General features: G+C 37.1%; 1 protein-coding gene across 6 annotated transcripts in view; it reads right to left on the reverse strand.

Moving 5' to 3' along the window:
- Positions 1-24,225, reverse strand: part of LOC121330310 (actin-binding LIM protein 2-like) — a 103,453-nt gene that overhangs the window by 49,261 nt on the left and 29,967 nt on the right. For all 6 annotated transcript variants that reach the window (XM_041276747.1, XM_041276781.1, XM_041276764.1 and 3 more), the window contains one exon: positions 12,063-12,200. In XM_041276747.1, coding sequence (XP_041132681.1) covers positions 12,063-12,200 — 138 coding nt within the window. The remainder of the gene's footprint in view (positions 1-12,062; positions 12,201-24,225) is intronic.

Here is a 24,225-nt window from a genome sequence, read left to right on the forward strand (position 1 = left end):
ACCACCAACCAAGGAACCTCTGGAATGCTGCTTCTCGTGAGTGATCACACATCCCTTCATGTGTTCAACATACTTTAGGCAGCATGCTCGAAACATCTGATCACTCAGGACAGTTTTCATGAAGCTTTAATGTGCCTGTAAATGCATTCAAGTCCATTGCAATGTTTTAAAACTACACCCTAGGTTCTAAGCCACTTTTTCTTTTCAAACTTGTCTCGATATATGGTTTTACATCAGTCTATAGAATCAATCATTGTATTAAGAAAATTGAGTGCAGACTTTTCCTCGTTTTTCATAAATTGCCATCTTCAAATCAAACATTAGGAAATGGGCTTTGCTTTCTATAACTGTAAAATGTCTCAGAAAATGTAAACTATATTTAAACTACCTTGCAAACTCTCAAGACACCAGGCAGAAGGATAGCTACATCAACAGATGGAAAGAAACACAAACGGATAGAGACGCAGATGGATCACATTAGCTTACTGTAAAGCTGCGACTTAATTGGTGCTTATCTTGGCAACAGCCAAGTTCAAATCAGCATGAAGTTTTAATATCTACTCTCATGTAATGGAAATCTTTATTACTTTCCAATAAAACTAATTTCCTTCAGATCAGATTAGGCTACCTAGCTCAGATATTACATGGAATAAGTAGATACAGTGCCGAGAAAAAGTTTGTGAACCCCTTAGGACTTTCACATATTTCACATATTTCAAACCTAAAATGTTATTAGATCTTAATCTAAGTCCTAATAATAGATAATGATAACCTGATTAAACAAATGACACAAAAACATGATACTTTTTCAACATTTATTTATCCACAAATGATTCAACTTTCAATATCCATGTGTGAAAAAGTATGTGAACCTTTTCGATTCAGTAACTGACTTCAACTAAGCATTTCCTGTAACTGTTGGTCAGTCTCTCACATTGGTTTTGAGGAATTTTGGCCCATTCCTCCTTACAGAACTGCTTCAACTCTGTGACATTTGAGGGCTTCCTTGCATGGACACATCGCTTCAGGTCCTGTCACAACATTTCCATGAGGTTTAGGTCCGGACTTTGACTAGGCCATTCTAAAACGCGGAATTTCTTCTTCGCAGCTATTCTTTTGTAGATCTGCTTGTATGTTTAGGATCATTGTCTTGCTGCATGACCCACTTTCGGTTCAGCTTCAGCTCATGGACGGATGGCCTGACATTCTCCTCTAGAATCTTCTGATACAATGCAGAATTCATGGTTGTGTCAATGATGGCAAGCCGTCCAGGACCTTATGGAGCAAAGCAGCTCTAAACCATCACACTCCCACCACCATGCTTGATGGCTAGGATGAGGTTCTTCTGTTCGAACACAGCATTTGGTTTTCGTCAAACATAACATTTCTCATTGAGGCCAAAAAGTTCTACCTCTGACTCGTCTGTCCAGAGAACAATGTTCCAGAAGTCTTGTGGGTCATCTGTGTGCTCTTTGGGGAACTTCAGTTTGTAATGTCCTTTTTAGAGAGCAGTGGTTTCCTTGTAGCTATCCTTCCATGAACACCATTCTTTTTCAGTCTTTTTTTGATAGATGAGTCATGAACACTCACATTAGCCTAGGCAAAAGTGGCCAGCAGATCCTTGGATGTTACTCTGAGGTTCTTTGTGACTTCCTTGATGATTTTCTGGTTTGTTCTTGGAGAGATTTTGGAAATGGTTAGAAATGGTTTTTGTAAACCTTTCTAGACTGATGAGTCTCAACAACCATATATTTTGATTGTGGTATGACGTGTTTCCACACACCTGTATGATGAAGACCAAACTCACAAAGTTTCTGATCTTTATATAGGGTGGCACCTTCCAAACTCACCCCTGAAGATCTACCGAATTATTTAAACACCTGATTCTAAGTATCCCCGTAATTGAGCTGATAAAACCAGGTGTTCACTTACGTTTTCACATTTCCTGAATCTTAATTACTCATTTTGTTGTCTAATTCATACATCATTTTGTTTCAAAAGACATGGAATTGGTTAATATAAACCCTGTTGTATATTTAAGAAAAGGTTTTGATTCAAGAAGGCTATCATGTTAAAACTATGGATTTTCCATAATTATCATTGGGGTTCACAAATCTTTTCTCAGCACTGTACATATGTATTTCAAATAAGGTAAAAAAAATACCACTACCTGCCATTTTTGTTATATGTAAGTCAGTACAGTATATAGTCTGACACTAAAATTCTTCAAAATATATAATATAATATACTTAGGGCTTCTGCTTTTCAGTTTTTATTAATTGTATTTTTCGGTGCTTATTTTTTGCTATTTTCGAGTTTTATGTAAATCGTTTTTTTCTGGGCTTTTGTTTCTGATATGTTGTATGAAATTACTGTTTTAGGTTACTTTCCAAAATGCATAAGCATTTTTTTCTGTCAAAACATGTATAGTAGTAACTCGACAGTACTTGCACACTTAAGTTGTACCTTCTTTCCTTTGCTATCTTCCACAATGAAATCCCTCTGGTCACAGGCACATTCTTCTGGGTTTTTTGTGTGTAGGAGTTTTTGTATATCTCATCACAATTCTGTTTTAAATCGTCCATATCTTAACTGTAATACAGCTTTATATCCCGCTAACAAGCCTCCATCCTGATTGTGATCTTATTTTAAATCTCGCAAGCGGAGTCTCCAACAGAAATGTAGGAATGTGCTGTCATTCAGTAGTTGGGGTGGTTTTAAAGTATTCATAACAAATCAATGAACAAGTCAGGAAGGGACATTGCCCAGCAGCACTGGGAAATGGATTTATTATTATTTTTCTAGCACGTAATGTCACGTGAATTGATTAATCATTTTCTCAGTTTTTCAGGTGTTTCCAGTTTATTGGCAATCCACAGATTTCATTTTTTTTGTATCAGGGGTGTTCTATCGGATTTTATCGGTTAAAACGAAAATCAGAAGCCCTAAAATATACTGTACAGATAGACCGTATTTACTGGAATTTAAGTTGCACTTTTGTGGCCAAAATAAAAGTTCAAATTTGGGGGGAGCGACTTGGATTCAAGGTTTTTAGTTAGGGTACCAATTTGCATTTGCACATGTCAATTATTCTGGTGCGCTTGAACAAAACCAGCTGTACACAGCACTGCCCACTACTGACATTACTCACTGTAAATTAATATTAAAGTGGCTACACAGCGATCTTCATGAACATTTTTTAATGCAGCTTTTAAAAGAAAAGTAATTTTGTTTGCTGAAGAAGACAGAAACTGTGGCATCTGAGATGTGTCAGAAGATGGAGACACAATTGAAATGCTATGTAATAATATAATATTACCAATATAGTGCTTGTTGAAATGATCAATGCAGGTCCAGCTTCAAAATGAACAATCATTTATTTATATATCTTTCTTTATTTGGAGGAGCACAAGAAACAGGAGCACTAAGGTATGTACTGTTTAATGGCTGATTCTCCATCGCCCTCTGATTCTCTAACTTACTCACTGTTATTATGGTCTGTACCTGGTTTAACTACGGGAACCACACTAGTGTAAGCTCCAAAGTCTTAACTCAAACCAAAAATGAACTACACATTTCTGTCTTGCACTAATTTTGCTTGCAAACACAGTTACGTTGGCCAAATTAAACAAATGATGACAATAAAGCAGACTGAAATAAAGCTCAAGGTAATTTACCCTTTCCCAGCTACCATAAACTGGAATGACTGTTGTTCAATACTTAAAGTACCGTACTGTACTCTGTACATATTTTCGTTTCCAATTTGCATTTATTAAAATGGTAGGTGTCATACTCTGATGCTTTAATGTACAGTAATACAGTGTTCCCTGTCAGCACGTAATTTAACTGTTAATTATTGTGGTTTTTTTTTTTCATTAAGTGTTTAATGTTACTTGCATTAAGAGTCTTTTTTTTGTGTCCGTATTTGGGGGTGTGACTTGAATTCAGGGGCAACTTAAATTCGAGTAAACACGGTATTATGATACTCATAACTGTAGAATATCATCCTGTTAGAGGGAAAACCAACATCGACGTTATAAAATGTTACAAATGGTCTTAATGCAGCTAAATCACTGGGGTGAGTTTGAACTAGAACCTAGAACACATGAAGTCATTAGCTTCCAGAAAGCAGGAGCAACTTTTCACCTATATAATTGTCTTTGAGATACCTGCATGTTACACATTTAAGTTGAAAGCACAAAAAGATTTTATAAAAATGAAGAGGAAAAGTTGAACCAGTGGTAATACAGCTAGTCCCTTCTCCCTTTCTGATCATATCTCGGCTATAACACGCATCTGCCATTTCCATCTATTCGCAAACCCCTCCATTTCCTTTTCTACTACTAAACTCCTGGTCCACTCTCTCATCTTCACCCGTCTTGACTATTGCAACTCCCTCGTCCTTGGCCTCCCCTCTTACGACTTCACTCACATTGCAACAAATTCACAACGTCTTTGACCGTATGTGAAAGTAAAGTTCTGGTTGTAAATCTCCCTCCTGACCTGTGAGGGCACAAATAGCAAAAGGAGAAGTTTCTGGACAGGCTGGCCTGACAGTTCATTTCCGGGCTCGGGAAGTCGGTCAGCCTGGAAGGAAAGAAGCGAGACTCTGTTGCAGGAACATATTGAGTTGGAAGGTAAACGAGGTACAGCTGCAAGCAGCAGACGCAGCTGCAATCGTTTACCAAGGGGTCATGCAGGATAGCATAAAAGGGGCCAGAGAAATGCTACTCTTTTCCTTCTCTTGGTTTAAAATACGAGGAACAGGAAGGACAGGGAGACTGTCCCATGAAATAGAAAAGAGTTTGTGTGTATTTTGTTTGTTTGTGTGTTTAGTAACTGTCTGTGTCTTTTTGTAATCACGAGACAGCTAAGCACGAATCCGGAGCTGTTGCCTTGGGCCAGCACTAAACCGGATCATCACTGCACTTTTCACTCAGTCTTTAATAAATTATCACCCACCACGAGCACTACAGCACGCACCCGGACTGGTGACTGTGTCTTGTATTATTGTGGGGCGGACAAATACCATGTTATTATTTTAGTTGTGCAGAACCGTTTGTGTAAACACCCTCCATGCTTTACACTTAGCTGTGTATTGCAGGAGGATTATTGTTTCGTCACCAGACCGGGAATTACAAAATAAAGTATTTCTAACTAGACTACAATTGCCTGCCTGTGATTATTCCTGCACTGCATCACCCATCATCTGTACACAATCAATAGCCACTGTGCCACACCGTAACATATTCAACATCCCCTGCTCCTTCCTCCAGCTACACTGGCTCCCTGTCTATTATCGTTGCCTGTTCAAATTCCTTACCCTTGCATACAAATCTCTCCATGGTCTTGTCCCATCTTATCTGGCTACACTGATCACCTACTATGTTCCCCACGTCCCTTACACTCCAAATCCCTATTGTTCCTCTCTGTCCCACCTCGCCCTGTGCCCAATCCCGTTTCCGTTCCTTTTTCCCTTCTTGCTCCCCTTCATTGCAATAGACTCCCACCCATCATAAAACAGTCACCCACACTGCATAGTTTCCGTTCTTCCCTCAAAATGCTTCTCTTCTCTTTCGCCCATCCTACTGATACTCCTGGCCGCTGACCTCCAGTTATGACCCTGCTTTCCTGACCCTGATCTAGCCTCTGGCCCTCTGCTTTCATAAAAGCATCTAATCTGTATCTCCCCACCCTAGCCCAATAAAGACACAATCTTTTTTCATCCATTTTTCTTGCTTGTACCGTTTTGTTTCAATTTGTAAAGTGCCTTGGCTAAAAGCACTATAAAAATTTAATTAAATAAAGTAAATTAAATAAGTAGAACATTAACTTTAAAACTCTGGTTTCCACACTACTCCAGTGTATCAGTAAGCAGCACTACTCTGTTTGCAATTAAAGTATGACATATATACAGTACCAGTCAAAAGTTTGAGTACACCTGCTTGAAACCAGGTTTTTCATGATTATCTATGCTTTTAACTGTATAAACTTGTCTATAAACACATAATATTTCATTATATGATAAGTGTACTTATATAAGCTGATAATCATAAGTGAATTGCATTCAAAAATGTAATTTTTAAATGAAAATGTAAATCTTGTCAATTTCAATGAAATGGTCACCCAAAGCAAGGGGATTTCAGTCAGTTAAAAGTCTGAAATGTGTATAACACGGTATTAGAACGCTGGCCTAAGTATAAAAGTGTCTTTGTCAGATGTTCTCTGAGTCAACTAGCATGTTACCTAATTAACCTTTTTTGTCACTAATTATTGTTAACAGGTGAGGGTCCATGATTACTATAAATATAGGTAATATAGGCACAAGTTTGTCATTCCTGAATGTAAGGGAGCAGAAAATGGCAAAATACGCTCAGTTAAGCAAAGAAAAAAAGACAGTCTAATTACTTTAAGAAATGAAGGTCAATCTTTAAGACAAATCGCAAGAACTTCGCAAGTGTCTGTAACTGCTGTGGCCAAGACCATCAAACAATTTAAAGAAACTGGCACTCATGAGGACCGAACACGGTCAGGCAGGCCAAGGGTGCCCTCAAGTCTGCAAAACCGGCGATTAACTGCCCCTGATGTACAAGCTCAGCTAAATGCTACTAGAAGTACAGATGTTTCAACATCAACTGTTCAGAGGAGATTGCGTGAAGCTGGCCTAACTGGAAGAATTGCTGCAAAGAAACCATTGCTAAGAGTGCAGAATAAGAGGAAGAGACTTGCCTGGGCCAAAATACACAGAATCTGGACATTTGAGGAGTGGGAGTCGGTCTTATGGACAGATGAGTCAAAATTTTAAATATTTGGGTCCAACCCCCAAGTATTTGTAAGCTGCAGAGAGGGTGAAGCATGAATTCTGCATGTGTGGTTCCCACTGTCAAGCATGGAGGAGGCAGTGGCATGGTCTGGGGTTGCTTTGCTGGTGACAGAGTTGGTGATCTTTACCAAGTCCATGGTAAGCTCAACCAGCATGGCTATCATAGCATACTTCAGAGGCATGCCATTCCATCAGGATTACGGTTAGTTGGGCAGTCCTTCATTCTTCAGCAAGATAATGACCAGAAACACACCTCAAAGTTGTGCAAGAACTATCTGACGAAGAGGGAAAGTAATGGACAACTAAATCTAATGACCTGGCCTGCCCAGTCTCCAGACCTCAATCCCATAGAACTTGTATGGGACAAACTGGACAGAAGAGTCAAAGCAAAGCTACCCACAAGTGCCCTACACCTCTGGAAATTGCTGCAGAAGAGCTGGGAAGACATGTTGGGCGATTTCCTGCTGAAACTTGTTAACCGAATGCCTCGTGTTTGTGAGGTTGTTATTAAGGCAAAGGGTGGTTATTTTGAGGAATCCAAGATTTAGAGACAATTTTCAATTTTCTTGAACATTGCTTTGATACTCCTTATGTTTTGTTTTGTATATTGTAAAATGCGTTTTCATTTTAAAGTATTTACAGAAACATGTACACCATAAAACATTGTCAATTACGAAAAAGAAAACCTAGTTTCTAGCAAGTGTACTCAAACTTTTGACTGGTACTGTATGTGTGTGTGTGTATATATATATATATATATATATATATATATATATATATATATATATATATATATATATACATACATACATACATACACATACACACACACACACACACACACACACACACACAGTACCAGTCATATATATAGGAAGTTATCCCCCCCCCCCCCACCCCACTTGGATGTTTTCACAGTTTGTTGTGTTACAACCTGAAATCTTGATGCATTTAAATTGGATTGTTTTTCCTTTTATCTACACAACCTACTCAACACTTTCAATGTGTGAAAAAATTGGGGTGAAAAAACAAATCATTTAAAAATAAAAACCTGAAAAATCTTCATTAGATAAGTATTCACCCCATTTGCTATAAATAAATAAGCTCAGGTGCTACCAATTGCCTTCAGATATCACATAATAAGTTAAATGGAGTCCATCTGTGTGCAATAAAAGTGGTTCACATGATTTTAGATTAAATACACCTGTCTCGGTAAGGTCCCACTGTTGGGTAGTGCATTCAAAGCAAAGATACTACCATGAAGACCAAGGTACTTCCAAAGCAACTCCGGGATAGTTGTGGAAAAGCACAGATCAGGGGAGGGGTATAAATAGATTTCAAAAGGCACTGAATATCCCTTGGACCACAGCCAAGTCAATCATTAAGAAGTGGAAGCTACCCAGAATTTGCTTAGAGCAGGCTGTCCTCCCAAACTGAGCAGCCGGGTAAGAAGGGCATTGGTCAGAGAAGCCACCAAGAGACCAATGACAATTCTGAAAGACCTACAGCGTTCCATGGCTGAGATGGGAGAAACTGTCCATGCGTCAACAACAGCTGATGTACTCTACAAATCTGGCCTGTATGGTAGAGTGGCAAGAAGAAAGCCATTTCTCAAAAAAGCTCATGTAAAATCCTGCTTGGAATTTGCAAAAAGGCATCTGGGAGACTCTGAAAAGATGTGGCAAAAGATTCTGTGGTGCGATGAAACAAAAATTGAACTATTTGACCTAAATGCAAAGTGTTATGTCTTGCACAAACCCAACACAGCACATCACCCTGTTAACAACATCCCTACTGTGAAGCATGGTGGTGGCAGAAACATGCTATGGGGATGCTTTTCATCGGCAGGGACTGAGAAGCTTGTCAGGGAAGAGGGCAAAATGGATTGAGCTAAATACAAGCAAATCCTTGAGGGAAATCTGCTTCAGTTTGCAAAAGACCTAAGACTGGGACGGAGATTCGCCTTTCAGCAGGACAATGACCCCAAGCACACAACCAATGCGACACTGGAGTGGCTTAAAAACAAGAAAGTGAATGTCCTAAAGTGGTCCAGTCAAAGCCCTGACTTGAATCCGATTGAGAATCTGTAGCAAGACGTGAAGATTGTTGTCCACCAACAATCTCCATCCAACGTGACAGAGCTTGAACAATTTTGTCAAGAAGAATGGGCAAATATTGTACGATCCAGATATGCAAACCTGGTAGAGACTTACCCCAGCTGTAATTGCTGCCAAAGGTGGTTCTACCAAGTATTGACTCAGGGGGATGAATATTTATCTAACCAAAACATTTCAGTTCTTTTATTTTTCATTAAATGTTGTTTCACAATAAAAATGTTCTTGCCTCTTCAAAGTGTTGAGTAGGTTGTGTAAATCAAAGGGAAAAAAAATCCCATTTAAATGCATCAAGATTTCAGGCACTAACACAACAAATTGTGAAAACGTCCAAGGGGGGTGAATACTTACTATAGGCACTGTATATATTAGGACTGTCACTCGATTACAATTTTTGATCGGTTAATTTTTGGGCATTAGTTGATTAATCGGTAGATTCATCCCTGCACATTTTAAATAAAGGTAACAATCTTCCAGTGGCTGTCCTGTATATTAATACATAAAAAAATCAATAGAATCTAAAATAACAGAAGCCCAATGGAAATTTGGTCATTTTAAAAGCGCTTTTATTTCAGTAAATGTAACACATTTTCACAGAACAACATCAATCCATGAAAGAGTTTAATAGCAAAATACAACACACAAGAATTGAGAATTATTATTATTTTTTTTTTTTTTGATACAAACACACCACATATAGCACTTACATCTCCTTATGAATAACCTTTATTTTATTTATTTTTACATTATATTTTGGGCTTTTGGATTTTCTGTATTAAAAAAAAACAACAACAAAAAAAAAAAATTCAGGACTATGAAACTGGTAAACATTGCTTAAAACAACTCCCCTGCCCATGTTCCACAATATAAACTAGTAAAAATCAGTATACATAAACAACTTGAACAGTAATGTAATGTTAACAGTACTAACATCAATAAAACAAAACGTTAGTCGCAGCTTGTGACTCTAGTAAGAGAAATTTACTTGCCTGAGACCATGCCAGGCCAAATGAAGGAATCGTGAAAAATAAACATCTGTGTGACATTACTTTAGGTACATCAAGTCCTCATTAAATGCAGGTTTTTAATTATATATTCCCACTCATTATAAATTAAGGGGGGGTCTTAAGCAGTGTTTTCACAGGCTTGGTTGCGCGGTTCTGTCTCTCTTTATGCCCTTCTACAGTACATGCCCAATCATGGTATATTGGCCTTGAATGCGGCACGAGGAAGCTAGTTTTGAAAGAAAGGCCAGGGGCCCAAACCCCTGTGACTTTCTGGGTCATGCAATATATTTTTCAAAGGGAAGAGAAAAAACAAACATACTTCTGTGAGTAATTATTATAATAAATTAATTCGAAAAAACTTTGATGGAATAGACATACATTTTTGATTGGTGCATATAGAGAAAAAGCCTGTGTTGCATTTATGGTCGAAGACTCTCTTATTACACTTTACCAGAGTTCAAAATGTGATGGTATGATGATGGAATAGATACATAAACCATTAACATTCACTCATTAATATTTAACTGGTGCAGAGAGGTAAGCAGACGATCGGGAAGCTGAATCCACTGTTGATCCTTGAGCTAATACTGCAATCCGTGGAAATATATGGAAATACAAGTGGATACACACCTGGTTAAAACTGGTTACTGGAATACTTGTAAGAGGGGAGTGAGTGGGGGGGTTGGAGGTATAAAACTGAAACAGGCTCACCAAGAGAAAGACCTTAGTGTTGTAATAGACTCCTCACTGGCAGCAACCAGACACTGGGAAAGCAATCAAAAAGGCTCAGGTATATAGCCAAAATTGTACAATACAAATCCAAGGAGGCAATGATGAGGTTGTATAATGCACTGGTGAGACTGTAGAGGGTGGTGAAGGTATGGAATGGGTTACCTAGCAATGTTGTTGAGGCAGAATCACTTGGATACCTTCACAACCCAACTTGCAAAAGTTTTGAGATCAATCAGCAACTAGGAACCAGGCGCGCTTAGATTGGCCGAATGGTCTCCTCTCGTTCGTACATTTTCTTATGTTCTTTTTATCTGCAACAATACTTAAGTAAACTGTCATTAGTTCGGAAAAAGATGCCCCACCCAAGTAGAATTCCTTAAGTGCCTAATTCTTCTGTAAGCAGAATAAGCATGTCATTTACATACTTTCCTTGCTATTGTTGTAAATACAGCATTTGAGAAAATAGTATCATGACATGCAGACGCCACCCACACCCTCCAAATTCAGACACTCATGATAACTTGTGCTACAGAATGCCTGTGCAAGTTTCAACACAATTGGCTAAGTGCTTCTTTTGAAATATGCAATAGTCTAAAGTGTGGCATACATATATACTGTACAGTACACAAGAATCCCCATCGAGGCATGATAATTATTCTCCTTCTCCTAGTAGGCATTAAAAGAACCCTTGGATCGCTCAATATTATTAAATAGTGAATTAGCGGACTCTGTGAGCAACAGCAGATACACACAACCCAAAAGGCTATGTGATGAAACATGCCCTATTAGCCAGTGATGTGCAGCCCAGGTCTTGAGAAATATCGGCTGTGCGAGCCACAATGAACGAACACTAAAAGATATTAAACAGGCAAGAAATTAGATATCAGGAAAATGTGGTTGATATGGTTGAAGGTATCCATTGAACTGCATCAGGGGTGACACATGGTAGTCACTAATAGTGATTGAGCACATCTTCAATTACTGTCATTGACATGCTACTGTATGATACTGAAGTACTCTGTTTCCCTGAAATGGAGTGTTGGAAGAATACTGCAGTTTCCCGAGCAACAAGTTTGTTGACAATTTTGTGTCTTCCATATGGTATTTTTGGATTTGTTGAACCAATGAAAATAAAGGGCTATTGATCGGAGAATAAAGTAATATAATTTATAGGGTATATAATCCCATGAAGCTAACCTACACATTTTGGCTATATTTATAAATGAATAATGTTGTACAGTAGAAACTGGCTGTCAAAAATGTATCTAAAATGCACATGGTATGCTGAATGAGAATGACCAATTCAAATCAAGAATATACTGCATGGCATTTCTTGCACTGCAGTAGTAAGGCTATAGTCTTAAAGAAGGAAAAGACATGACTTACCTTTGCATACGAAGCACTTGATATGAAAATGTTTGTTTTGAACACGGAGGACCTCTCCTTTGCAAGTCTTGCCACAGTTGTAGCACAGGATCCCTTGCTGCTTTTCAAGAGGGCTGTGTACAGCTTGCTGCTGAAGTACTGCCAGGGGAAAAAGAGCATGTTAATTTGGAGTCCCATCAGATCATTATTAGAACACACCTACAGTAATACAATGGTAATTTCTATAATTCTGAGGATGTATGTAACTCTTACTGACAGGCATTCTGACACTTGGGTACTAGGAGTATTGCCTCTGAACAACTTGGAGCCCTAGCTTCAGCTAGTAAACAACCTCACTATTGCATGCTTCCTTAGACAAGTTGGCACTGGTTTACATATCTTACATTGCATACCCTTTAGTTACATCCAGCACATTAACCATGACCTGTTTTGGTCCAAGATTCCAACTGGTGTTCCAATTGGAGTGACTACCTTAACACAAGGTTTTACCTTCTATATACATTCCATATAATGTATCTTTTACAGTATTCAACTTATTGAATGGTTGGTAAACATGGATTAAAATACTTACCAGAGGTTGACATAATGTGGCAGTGAAAAGGTACATTTTCACTGGACCCATGAAGTGTAAATAGCAGGGGTTGCTATACCCACGTGCTGCTACAACTGCTTAATTCATGTACTTAATGTAATTTATCTTTTCATTGTTAACATCCTGACAACTTTTTACACTTATACACTTGCTGGAAGAGCGATTTAAAAACATTAAAAAGCATAACAAGTGCGCTGGCTTTTGTTTCATAACACATGGATCGTTATTGTGTTTCCTGTTTGAGAATGGTGGCAACAATCCTTATACTATCACTGCACTAGAGTGGACATTTTGAAAACAGCTTTGAAACAGACTTTAAAGTTATAAGTGTAAAGTTATCAGAATGTTTACAATGAAAAGAAAAATTACAGGTATGTTATTTAAACAGTTGTAGCTACACATGGCGATGTGTAACGCTATGTTTTCTGGAAGCCCGCTACTTACTCTTTAACTGAGAAAATCATGCAATACAGCAAGGTATCAAATAGTAAGGCAGTAATTAAATTTACAGAAACTGTCTTAACATAAAAAGAATGTGAATTCACTATGTCAAATGATGTTGGGGATGTATGTTTGATACTAAAGCCAGGGGTTTGAATAACTCAGAAACAACAAAGTCAAATTAATCTGGTGGCCAATAAGGTCAAAGGTCAAAGTGAGGGCTGGTCAAGGTCAAAGGAATTTCACATGAACATGAAGTTGTGATTGCTTGGGATGCTTCAATAAGTAGTATTTTCCGGGTGTTATTACTAAGTAAGTCAGTAGGTTCAACTCTAGCCTTAACCTAACTGGTGTTTATTACTGATGCATATTATTTCCAGACATTTTTAATGGTATTAGAATGGTAACACAGTGGTATGAAACATAAACACATGTAATCGACTGCAGTTCCATGGTACCATATTACCAGTGTGCTGCCATATCAGAAGTCCAGTACCAAATGTATTTTTGTTCCATATGGTTCAGTGTAATACACTGGTATTATAATGGTATTGTTCAGAATGTTATTGACGGGAACTAATTTATTAACATACTAAAGAACTATTTAATTACATTTACTTATAGAGAGCGATGTAGCTATGATCAAAAGTTTTGCATCACCCTGCAAAATTAACTAACTTTGTTTCAGAAAGTCAAATGAAACCTGCTGAGTAATGTTACATTAACATATTGAATTACATACTGCTCTGTAGTTTTCCATATACTTAATGAAAAACTGACAAAAATGTAAAATGTGACAGTCTGAAATCTAACATGAAATACTGCACGACTATTATGGCTTTGCGGTATCATTTTGTAGTTTGTTTAATTACATGATGTTAAATTAAAGATCTAAACTATATTTTTAAAATTATGTCTCCATCCTATAATTCGAGATGTTGCAAAACTTTTGGTCACAGCTGTAATGTATGTGAAAGTTGTATATTTATCTGGTAATTGCAGACTTCAGTTTAATAGGTACCATAAAAAACATTGAATAAGTTGATTTTCTACGCATTTTTGCGGAGCCCTTAAAAGGGGGAGCGACTTTTATGCCAGTGCGACCTATAAAACAATTTTTACGGTAATATATATATCATCCAGCGAGCCAGGCAAAATATGTTTAATTCCTCCAATTGTACTTTAAAAGTGGCATTAATATCTTACATTTCCCAGCCACGATCCAGGAAGCAGTAGCTTATTTTTCATACAGTTAATTATCAGTTACAGGGCCCGTCAATTATGAAACAATTTGCACATTTCTGTAAGGGAAGCTCTGAGGCATTGCTTTTGTAAAAGGCACGATAAAGATTCAAGTTTATAAGCAAGATCACTGAAATCCGTCAACTGAATCCTAGCCCTGAAGGGCCCTGCTAGTCATTTTTAAAAGTTCTGTCTGCGTTCACTTTTTTGTTTTTTTTGTCTCTGGGCATTTATATATTTTATTTAGACCACGATTTAACTTGAGATTGTTGATTGCTACTGTCTTTGGTATGGTTTAGTAAATACACTCGTATAAACAGTAATATTACTATTAATATATTCGGATCTCTAGTTCAATGGTAAAAAGGGAAGAATGTGTTATGATTTGAGAATCATTTTCTTGCTACGTGAAACCCTTTTGGGTAATAGGTTTGTGCAATAAAGGATGAGAATGAGGAGCAATTACACCACTGTCTGTCCCATTATACTCCAACACAGGCTGAAGTAAATTAATTCTAGTTTTGTTATATGAGAATTTAAAGTTTTAATACAGAAACATGAATTAGCCATCTGATGTATCTTCAGTTTTGGGAAGTTCTTTCCCTTTGCCACTGAAATGCAAAACAATATATTTACCTCAGGTTTGCAGTGGTAAATACTTTGTACGTATTTCAGGTCTTGATTATAGTCATGTCAGCAAAACCCATCCATCACTCACTAAGCTGCATCTCAGAATTGAAAATGTGGGTTTAAGCTGCAGTTTTCTAGTTTTCAAACCTTACTTTAGGTGTTGTATTGCAAATAACTTCTTATATTTTTGAAAAGCACAGCAAAAACTGAGGGAATAAAAAACCTGGGGAAGTTCAATTTAAATAGCAAGGATATTAAAAAATGTTAAATGTGAAAAAGGTGACAGCATTTTGTCTGATGAATATACTATAACATTCAGCGAAGGTTTAGCTATTACAATTTACAATCAAGCCCAACGTGAAAATGAATGTTACTAACTACTCTAAGTTTTGTTTTTCCATTTCTTCTTTCCCTCATTTCTGTCAGCTTTACACAGGTTCAGCTATTTCATTTTTTCTGTTCTAAGTGGCTGGGTTTACATGCACATGAAAATTGACTCTACGGACTCGACTCTGTGACACTGTCACACGAATCTGTGATGTTGTCACACATAACAGCAAAAGAACGTCCTTTGGGCAGCGCGACTTTAAGGGCAGGGCCAATCATTTTCTGATGATAAAAATAACTGTAAAAACCCGTGTAAACCGGAGCAGGAATCATGCTTGTGGCTCATGAGGCTTCTACTGAATTAATATCACGTAATATACAGCAGAAAGGCCATACAAAACAAAGACACATCCCCCCCCCCCCCACACAGCACACACACACACACACACACACACACACACACACACACACACACACACACATACTTCAACACTAGAACCGCTGCGGTTATACTCATACGTGCAACCGCCGGTACATTTTAAACATCATCACTATTAAAATGAAAGACAAACTATATGACACAACTCGAAAGTTTTATTCAAGCACATCAATTCAAACACCTGCACAGCCGAAACGCTGTATTTAAATGAACGATTAAACAAAGGGGTTTATTTTCAATTTATCTTGCGTGTGTGTCACTCACAGCACAGAATCCAGGTTGAGCTGCTGCAGCCTGCAGCTTTGCAGGTTTGTGATGGAAATATTTCTGCTGACACGCTGTGGCTAGCTTCAAGATGAAATCTCGCCTACCTTGTACAAAACTAAGGAACTGATGGCTGCCAGGTCCAATAGAGATAACAACAGGCTTGTATATATACATAAAAAATTTGAATATTGTAGGTTATCAAAATTATATATATATATATATATATATATATATATATATATATATATATATATATATATATATATATATATAGAGTCTGTTTATAAGAATATATAAGATATAAGAATCAACCTGCATATAGTGATCAAAACCACTGGGACCAAATCATTCCTATACCAACCAATGTAAAATAATCTGCCTGTAAAACTCAAGCAATCTGCTTATAAGAATCATTTCTGGGCAAACTGACTACATGTAATACTGTACTTGATCAAGTACAATAAAAAAAAAATTGTGGCAAAATGTAAAAAAATGCCTACACACAAAAACCCCAGAAGACTGTGCCTGTGACCATAAACATATAGTTACAGAAGACTGCAAAGGAAAGAAGGTACAACTCAGGTGTGTAAGTACTGTCGAGTTACTTCTATACATATTGTGACAGAAAAAAAAAACCCAAGCATTTTAGAAAGTAACTGGAAAAAAATACATTCATACAGTATATCAAAATTGAAAGCCTTAAAAAAAAACTCGAAAAATAGCTACAAATAAGCACCAAAAAATGAAATTAATAAAACCCGAAAAAACAGAAGCCCTAGTTATACAGTACAATGTAGACTGTCAAAATTGTCAAACATGACAAAAATTCTTACAGTTCAACTTTTATATAGGCCAGAGGTCACAGTGTTTCAGTTTCAGTTTCTGTTATTCTAATATTAGTATTTTTTTTTTCTCAAAACACAGTGAGACATTCCTTTGCCAGTACCAATATAATTTTACATTTACTTACTTTGATGCTCATATTTCATAACAAGAAGTCCTTGCTTGCCAATTGTATTGTATGTTTTCTCATCTGCTCACTGGGAAACCACACATCATTTATAGATCTTTAACCTTTTCAATGCCAATGCCGAGAGGTACCATCATTGTATAACTTACTGTCATCAATATACTGTTCAAATTAATGTTTGCAGCAGTATGAAGTCAACACCAAAATTGGTGTATTTTATTTTTGTTAATGACTCTTTATGGCCAAGTGGAGATTGTGTTTTGATCTTGCTCTTAACTTGTACTCTTGTCAAGTGTCTCAGTAAAGCAGATTTAGACTGAGGCAGTCATGTACTGCAATGCCAGATATTATGAGGTTGTTTCCAATAGCCCGTAACTTCTCTTTGCTACAAAAGTAATCACTTTCTCTTTCAATTCATTCCAGTGAATACCTTATTCAAGCCATGCCCTAATTAACTCAATGAACACTCCACAACCTTGTTCTAACAAGGCCTTTATTTGTTTAAATGGACCCATGGGTTCAATTAAACTAAACAAGACCTGGTTGGAACAAAGGCCTGAATGGAACTGAAAACTTGGAATGGATTAAAAGAGCTGCAAGACAGGACCACTGATTTCATTCTTTCTACCATAGAGGTGGCCAGAGCTGGCAATTCCACTCCTGGTCTTTGTTCCAGCACTGCTCTAAATTGTTTAATTGAACCAATTAAATTTCCATCCAGACAATGAAGTAATTATCTAATTAATGGAATAGTCCTCCGGTACTGTGATTGATAATCCCTGAAGTACCAGCTGCTACCACTGATCAGAAGACAGTATTTTTCCTGACACACTATATATTACCTGTCATCACATTAGGGCTATTATGTCACAAGCTAACCTTAATTGACTGAAGTGCTGTGCTGCAAAACTCCCACAGAGCTCTTAGGAGGTTGTTTTCAACAGCCCATAACTTCACTTTGCCCGTAATCACTTTCTCTTTCAATTCATTCCAGTGAATACCTTATTCAAGCCATGTCCTAATTAATTCATTGAACGTTCCACAGTCTTGTTCTAAATGGACCCATGTGTTCAATTAAATAATACAAGACCTGGTGGGAACAAAGGCCTGAATGGAACGGATGACTTGGTATGGATTAAAAGAGATCCACACAGCTACCATTACTTGCAGAAACACAAAGTTGCTGCTGTCGCCTATGTGCATGATGCCCACTCACTTCTAGATCTTGAAGTCGCTTTGGAATGACCTCAATCACTTTTGAACATAGCAAGATGTCGATTTGACGGTGAGATTACATCAGCTAATCACATACATCTGGCAAGATCAGGAGCTGACCAGAGTGGATCCAATTACTTCTGCCAAAGATCAATTTGAATATGAAGTTTGAAGTAGACTTCAATAGCTTTTTGCTATAAATTATTTCTGTCACTTTGAAATCGTGTCAGTGCTTCTATTTATCCAGCCACTCTTCTGCATAACTTAATTTCACTGTTGATTAACTGTCTCATGATAGTATGTCTTCCAACAGAAGTCCTAGAGCCCTGACTCACAGTCAAGTTCTGTAAACTAATAGCTGCTTTTGCACTGAAAATGTATGGTAGCTTAATTTCAGTGTTAAAAGTAGTCTAATGTAATGTCTAGTAAAATACACAAATGTTGATCAAACTTTGGTGTAACTAGAACAGCAGTACAAAACAGTATAGCAAATGTGTAGTCGGCAAACAGGTGTGAAAAATTAAAGACTGGCAAAATTGTAATACCCTCAATAACTTCTTCTAAGGAATGTCCATCTATATAAATACTTTATGACAACTGGAAAAGCACAGGGTAAAATATGTGCCATACTGTACAAATATACGGACAGGCAGACGCCTCCAGTTTATCCCAGTCAGTATATCTCTAATGTTGTGGCGGATGTCATGTCCTGGTTGACCATGACCATAACATACTAATCTAGCAACAGCAATGTTCTGAACCACTTCATGAGAGCCACAGCATGAAAGATCACAAGAACATCCCTCTGCCCCAGTTCATTTAACAGCAGCAGAGCAGTATTCACTGTCAGAAGCACCATCAAATAACCTCCCAGCCTACTGTACCTCTAGTTTGCTTTATATTGTGCTGTATTGCCTACCTATGGATTAGTAAAATGTACTACCCTAACAGGCCTCTGGGGCAGGCTTAAATCCCAATTATAAAGTGTGTTTCTGTTACCTTGTAATCAAGATGAAGATTGACTGCAACCCACAGTTTAGAATGCGGCCCAGACCACAACTGATAATGCCACTGATCAACTGTGTCAGGCTGCAACAGTAAACAGATAAAAGCTGAGCGAGACCCCAAAAACACGTTGTGTTATTGCACGTCTTTGAGCTGTGAGCTAGAAATACATGTCAGCCTTGGATGTTCCTGGTTATTAGTTACAGTAAACCTTTCCACTAGTGCCAGTCAGACGTATCTTACTTACTATCCTGTTCCTGGTAATTAAAAGTTATACTCCCTCATGCAGTACACATGTCACAAATACAACTATAATAAGTTGTATAAGTAACTAATAATAAGTTAAGCACACAACCACGTCACTAAATTCCAAATTTGAGCATGAAATCATATTTAATTTAGAGAAAGAATTATGAATAAATATGTTACCTTTAACACGTATGCTATACTGACAGAGGAGTAAAGACCAAAATGAATGGCCTTAGTAATATGTACGATTCATAAATAAAGTAAGTTAAACAACTAGTCTATAGTCTAACTCAGCTACTGTTTTTTTTTAAATACAACAAGAAAAAATGAATAGGTGCGTTTGCGCTTTGCGATGGTGGTCCACTATGAAAGGCGCTATATAATATAAAGATTTGTTGATTGATTGATTATATGTAAGTAGATACACAATAAACTAAAGGCATCCTAGATAAAATACATATCCAGGTATATCACATCACATTTACAAGGTGGTAATGATTTTGTGTGTGGCGCAGGCTGAACCTGAATTTCCCTCGTTTGACAAGCTGTTGATAGTGTGCTTATAAAGGATCACATGCTAGAAAACAATAACAAACTCCATAGCAGAAGGTAAAAAAAATACTACTGTGGATATAATTAGAAGGGATTTGATGTGTAAGCCTGTGCTAGCCTATGCTTGCATTTCAAAACCATAGATAAAGGGTTACAAAAAATTCTAAAAAACATTTCTTATATTCAGTTGGAATAACGGGGGCAATAGCTTAAATTTACCACATAGTCTAGTCTGTGATATAGAGCCAGCCCTTCTCCTTCTCTATACACATGCATTACTAATTGTAACTTGACTGGAGCATCTACTGTGACTAGATTAGAATATAAAATTATTCAATGAAAACAAATGTTTTTTTTGTTTTTTTTTCCCCATATTTTAAAGTCTGTGTTTGCTCTAGTTAAAACGTGTGTAATTGAAAATCACTCATGCCTTATTGTTGCTATTTAGTTTTGACCTCTAGACAAAGAAATAATGTATTTTACAATGACTAAAGCATGGACTGCCACAAAACAGTGGCCCTGTCCAGAATGAAACCCACCGCATACAGTATCCAATCTAATAAATACATGCAAGTGCAGTTTGATTGGAGCTTGAATTAAGAGCAGGGATCTTCTCATTGGATGATAGTACATCATCAACTAGACTGCTCAGACAGTGATTGTCTTCCTTGCCATGTCAGTAGAACCAGCTATAGACACTGCTATTGTTTGCTATTGTCGCCCACAATTACACTCACTGCTTTAAAGGCTGGCTTCAAGCAGAAGCTACAGTAGATCAAGGTGTTTCTCCCTGAACCCCATGCTATGGCTATACTGTAGATACTGCTAACAAATAAAACAATCTGTTTATTTAAAAATTAAAACAAAACGAATAAGTTATAACAGAACAGCAAAACTGTCCAATGCTGAAATGCAAATAATATAAATAGAAGAGTTGCTGCAACCAGGAGCAGGGCAACTCAATTTCAACACCTCATATCTTTAGCTCTTTCCTGACTGTGTGCCAAAAATAAGGGCCTCATTCCAGAGAGTATTACACTCACACCCTCCTGTTTTTAGCTGGGATATTCTTAGTAGATGCCACCGAAAATCATCAACAAAAATATATTTATACAGCTCTGCACCTAACTCCCAGTTTATAATATGCTCTGACATTTGATTCTACAAACCCAGTTCATCAACTGCCACAATATATGTTTATTAGTGCTGGGGCAAAACATGGGATTTTCATATTCGGATATTTGCTCATAATTTAAATATTCGTTTAAATATTTGTTAGTTTTTCAAAAAAATAATAAAAGCCATTACTGTATATTGACCTCACAATATGCAACATGTTAAAATAGAAAAATATCCCAAGACTAACAAATAATTGGTATAGGACTTACTTTACCCCAGTGGATTAACTATAAAGGATGCCAAATAGCAGTTCAAGTTAAATGTTTTGTTTATTCCTGAGTTGACACTGCATGTTATAGATTTTTTTTCCTTTTTTTCTTTCAATGTCGTTGCTGCTTCTTCACAGTAAACAGGAGCCATTGACACGTTTTCATAAAGTAATAACATGAAGTTTACTTGTGAATTTTTACTTATTTTTACTTGTGTGAAACAAGTAAAAATAATCCTAGATTTCTTTTTGATGCCATAAATACATTAATTAACCCTTCCCCTAACAGTCCTACCCTTGACATTGGCTCCTCTCACAGCTGCAATGACGTCTTATATTCTTTAAAAATAAAATACATCAGTAATGAGATTCCACAGACCCCTTCTATTGAAGAGGACTCCAGCACAATTTACCTACTACACCTATTAAGGCTACTATGGGGGCTTTTTCTTTGATTACCTTACAGGAACTGACAGAGCTAGTCCACCATATGAGAGCTACTACATGCTCTGTTGATCCTAGTCCTACAAAACTATTAAAATATGTTCTTGGTGTTATTAATATTCACATTTTAAACATTATAAATGGTTCACTTTCCTCTGGTACAGTTCCCTTAGCTCTTAAGCTCACTGTGGTAAAGCCTATGCTTAAGAAACACAATTTGGAGCCTAAAGTTCTCAATAACTATAGGCAAATTTCCAACCTACCATTCTTAGATAAGGTTCTAGACAGAGTTGTTGCAATTCAATCGCAAAAATGTCTAACTGTTAATGGTATATCCAAGAAGTTTCAGTCTGGTTTTCGTGCTGCACATAGCACTGAGACAGCCCTTGTCAGTGTTGTGAATGATCTGCTGATAAGCTCTGACTCAGGCTTTCCATAAGTTTTAATTCTTCTTGATCTAAGTGCTGCCTTTGATACTGTAGACCATTCCATCCTACTGAATCGTCTTGAAAACACAGTGGGACTGTCTGGCCTCGTCCTATCCTGGTTCAAATCTTATCTTTCTGATAGGTTTCAGTTTGTCTCTATTGGGGAGGTAAAATCGGCATAAAACAGAGGTTAGGGTTAGGGTTATGCTAGTGGGATCACAGAACCAACTAAAAGGAAATGTGGGATTACATGAGCTCGACCCTTGCAGTCATCAAAACTTAAACTAGAAATTCAGAGTTTGGGAGTCGTCTTTGATCCTGATCTATCATTTGAGACTCATATTATGGGTTACTAATTATCTTTTTACTATTTACTACAGCCAGACTTAGACCAATTATTTCTCTATCTGATGTCGAGAGACTAATGCATGCCTTTGTTTCATCTAGAATTGATTATTGTAATGCACTTTTTTCTGGTGTCCCAAACTGTGTTATCCCGCATGCAGCTTGTTCAGAATACTGGCGCTAGAAGTCTGAAAAAAAAACAGGAAAAGTCTACAGTGGCTCCCTGTACAGTATAGAATTGATTTTAAGACTTTGCTGTTAACTTAAAAGGCCCTGAATGGATTAGAACTTAGTTATTTGCAGGAGTTACTGACCCTGTATCTTCCAAACTGCACTCTGAGATCACAGGAGCAACATGGGAGGTAGGGCTTTATCTTGTAGAGCTCCAAAATTATGGAATGCTCTGCCTTCGTTTGCCAGGGAAGCTGGGACTGTTACAGTTTTCAAGTCAAGACTAAAAAACGCACTTTTGTAAAATGGCTTTCTTAGTGAATTTTAATGTAAATTTAAAATTGATGCTTTTGTATTATGTGTATACTGTTACTTAAATTTGTTATTTAAATGGTCTCACTGTGGCAGTTGTATGTGTGCAATGCTATACAAATGTATTGTGGTTTGTTCTTTTTTTCTGCTATCTATTGTACAGTGCTTTGCGATACTTTGGTATAAATGCATAAATCTTATATTCTGTAACTGTCACTCGCACAGATGTACAGGGAACATGGTGCACATAAAATAATCAACACAATGTGAAGCTTAGACTACATAATACACTTGCTTTTATAACAAGACACTGTACTACAACAGAAAAAGCCTTCCAAACCACATTATTAATCAAGAATATTGTATTTCCTCTTCAATTGCAAATATTGAGAACAACCCACAAGCTCTTTGTAAATGTTTTGAAATGGATTAAATAATGTCCATTTATAAAAAGTGAATATATTGAAGATTACATTTTTTGCTATGTTATTAAACTTATTGTATTCCTCTAAAATAATGTCTTTCCACTTGCTTCAAAATAAAGCATTCAGTTCTTCATCTAACCTCTCATCTTACTATTTAGGTACCCTGTTCTGAAATCTCCTGACACTGAACTTCTATTAACTGTCATTCAACAAAGCATTTCACCTTAAGTGTACACAGCAGTTACTTGTACAAGTAAGAATCTTTACACAGTTGTCACAAAGACAGTGCTACAGTGACTGAATGGGGAAGTCCAAGCCGGAAGGGTTTGGCAAACTTTCTGTACAATGAGGTCATTATCACTGAAAGAATAAAAGAGTGCTTGCTATGGAGTATGAGGCAACTTTGTCTAGCAGCGTCTGAAGAAATTAGGTGACCGTCCCTCTATTCCCATCATGTTATTTAAGTCAATATGGTTTTGATTTTGCAACCTGAATTTGACTAAAGGTGTAATGAATTTTCTAAAATCCACTTCCTTCCCTTCAGTACCCTTTTCACTATCTTGCTGTGTTGAACTTTCCATATCTAATACATATTCTTGGCTTTAAAAAAGTTTTGTAAGTGTTCTCCATATCGGTTTTCACCAATTTGAATATTCCATGTTGCTTTTTGCTGGACAGATCACAGTATCACCCTGCTCTGCAGATGCTTTGGAAATGATTTC

This window comes from Polyodon spathula, chromosome 2 (assembly GCF_017654505.1).
Source record: "Polyodon spathula isolate WHYD16114869_AA chromosome 2, ASM1765450v1, whole genome shotgun sequence".
Classification (NCBI taxonomy): Eukaryota; Metazoa; Chordata; class Actinopteri; order Acipenseriformes; family Polyodontidae; genus Polyodon; species Polyodon spathula.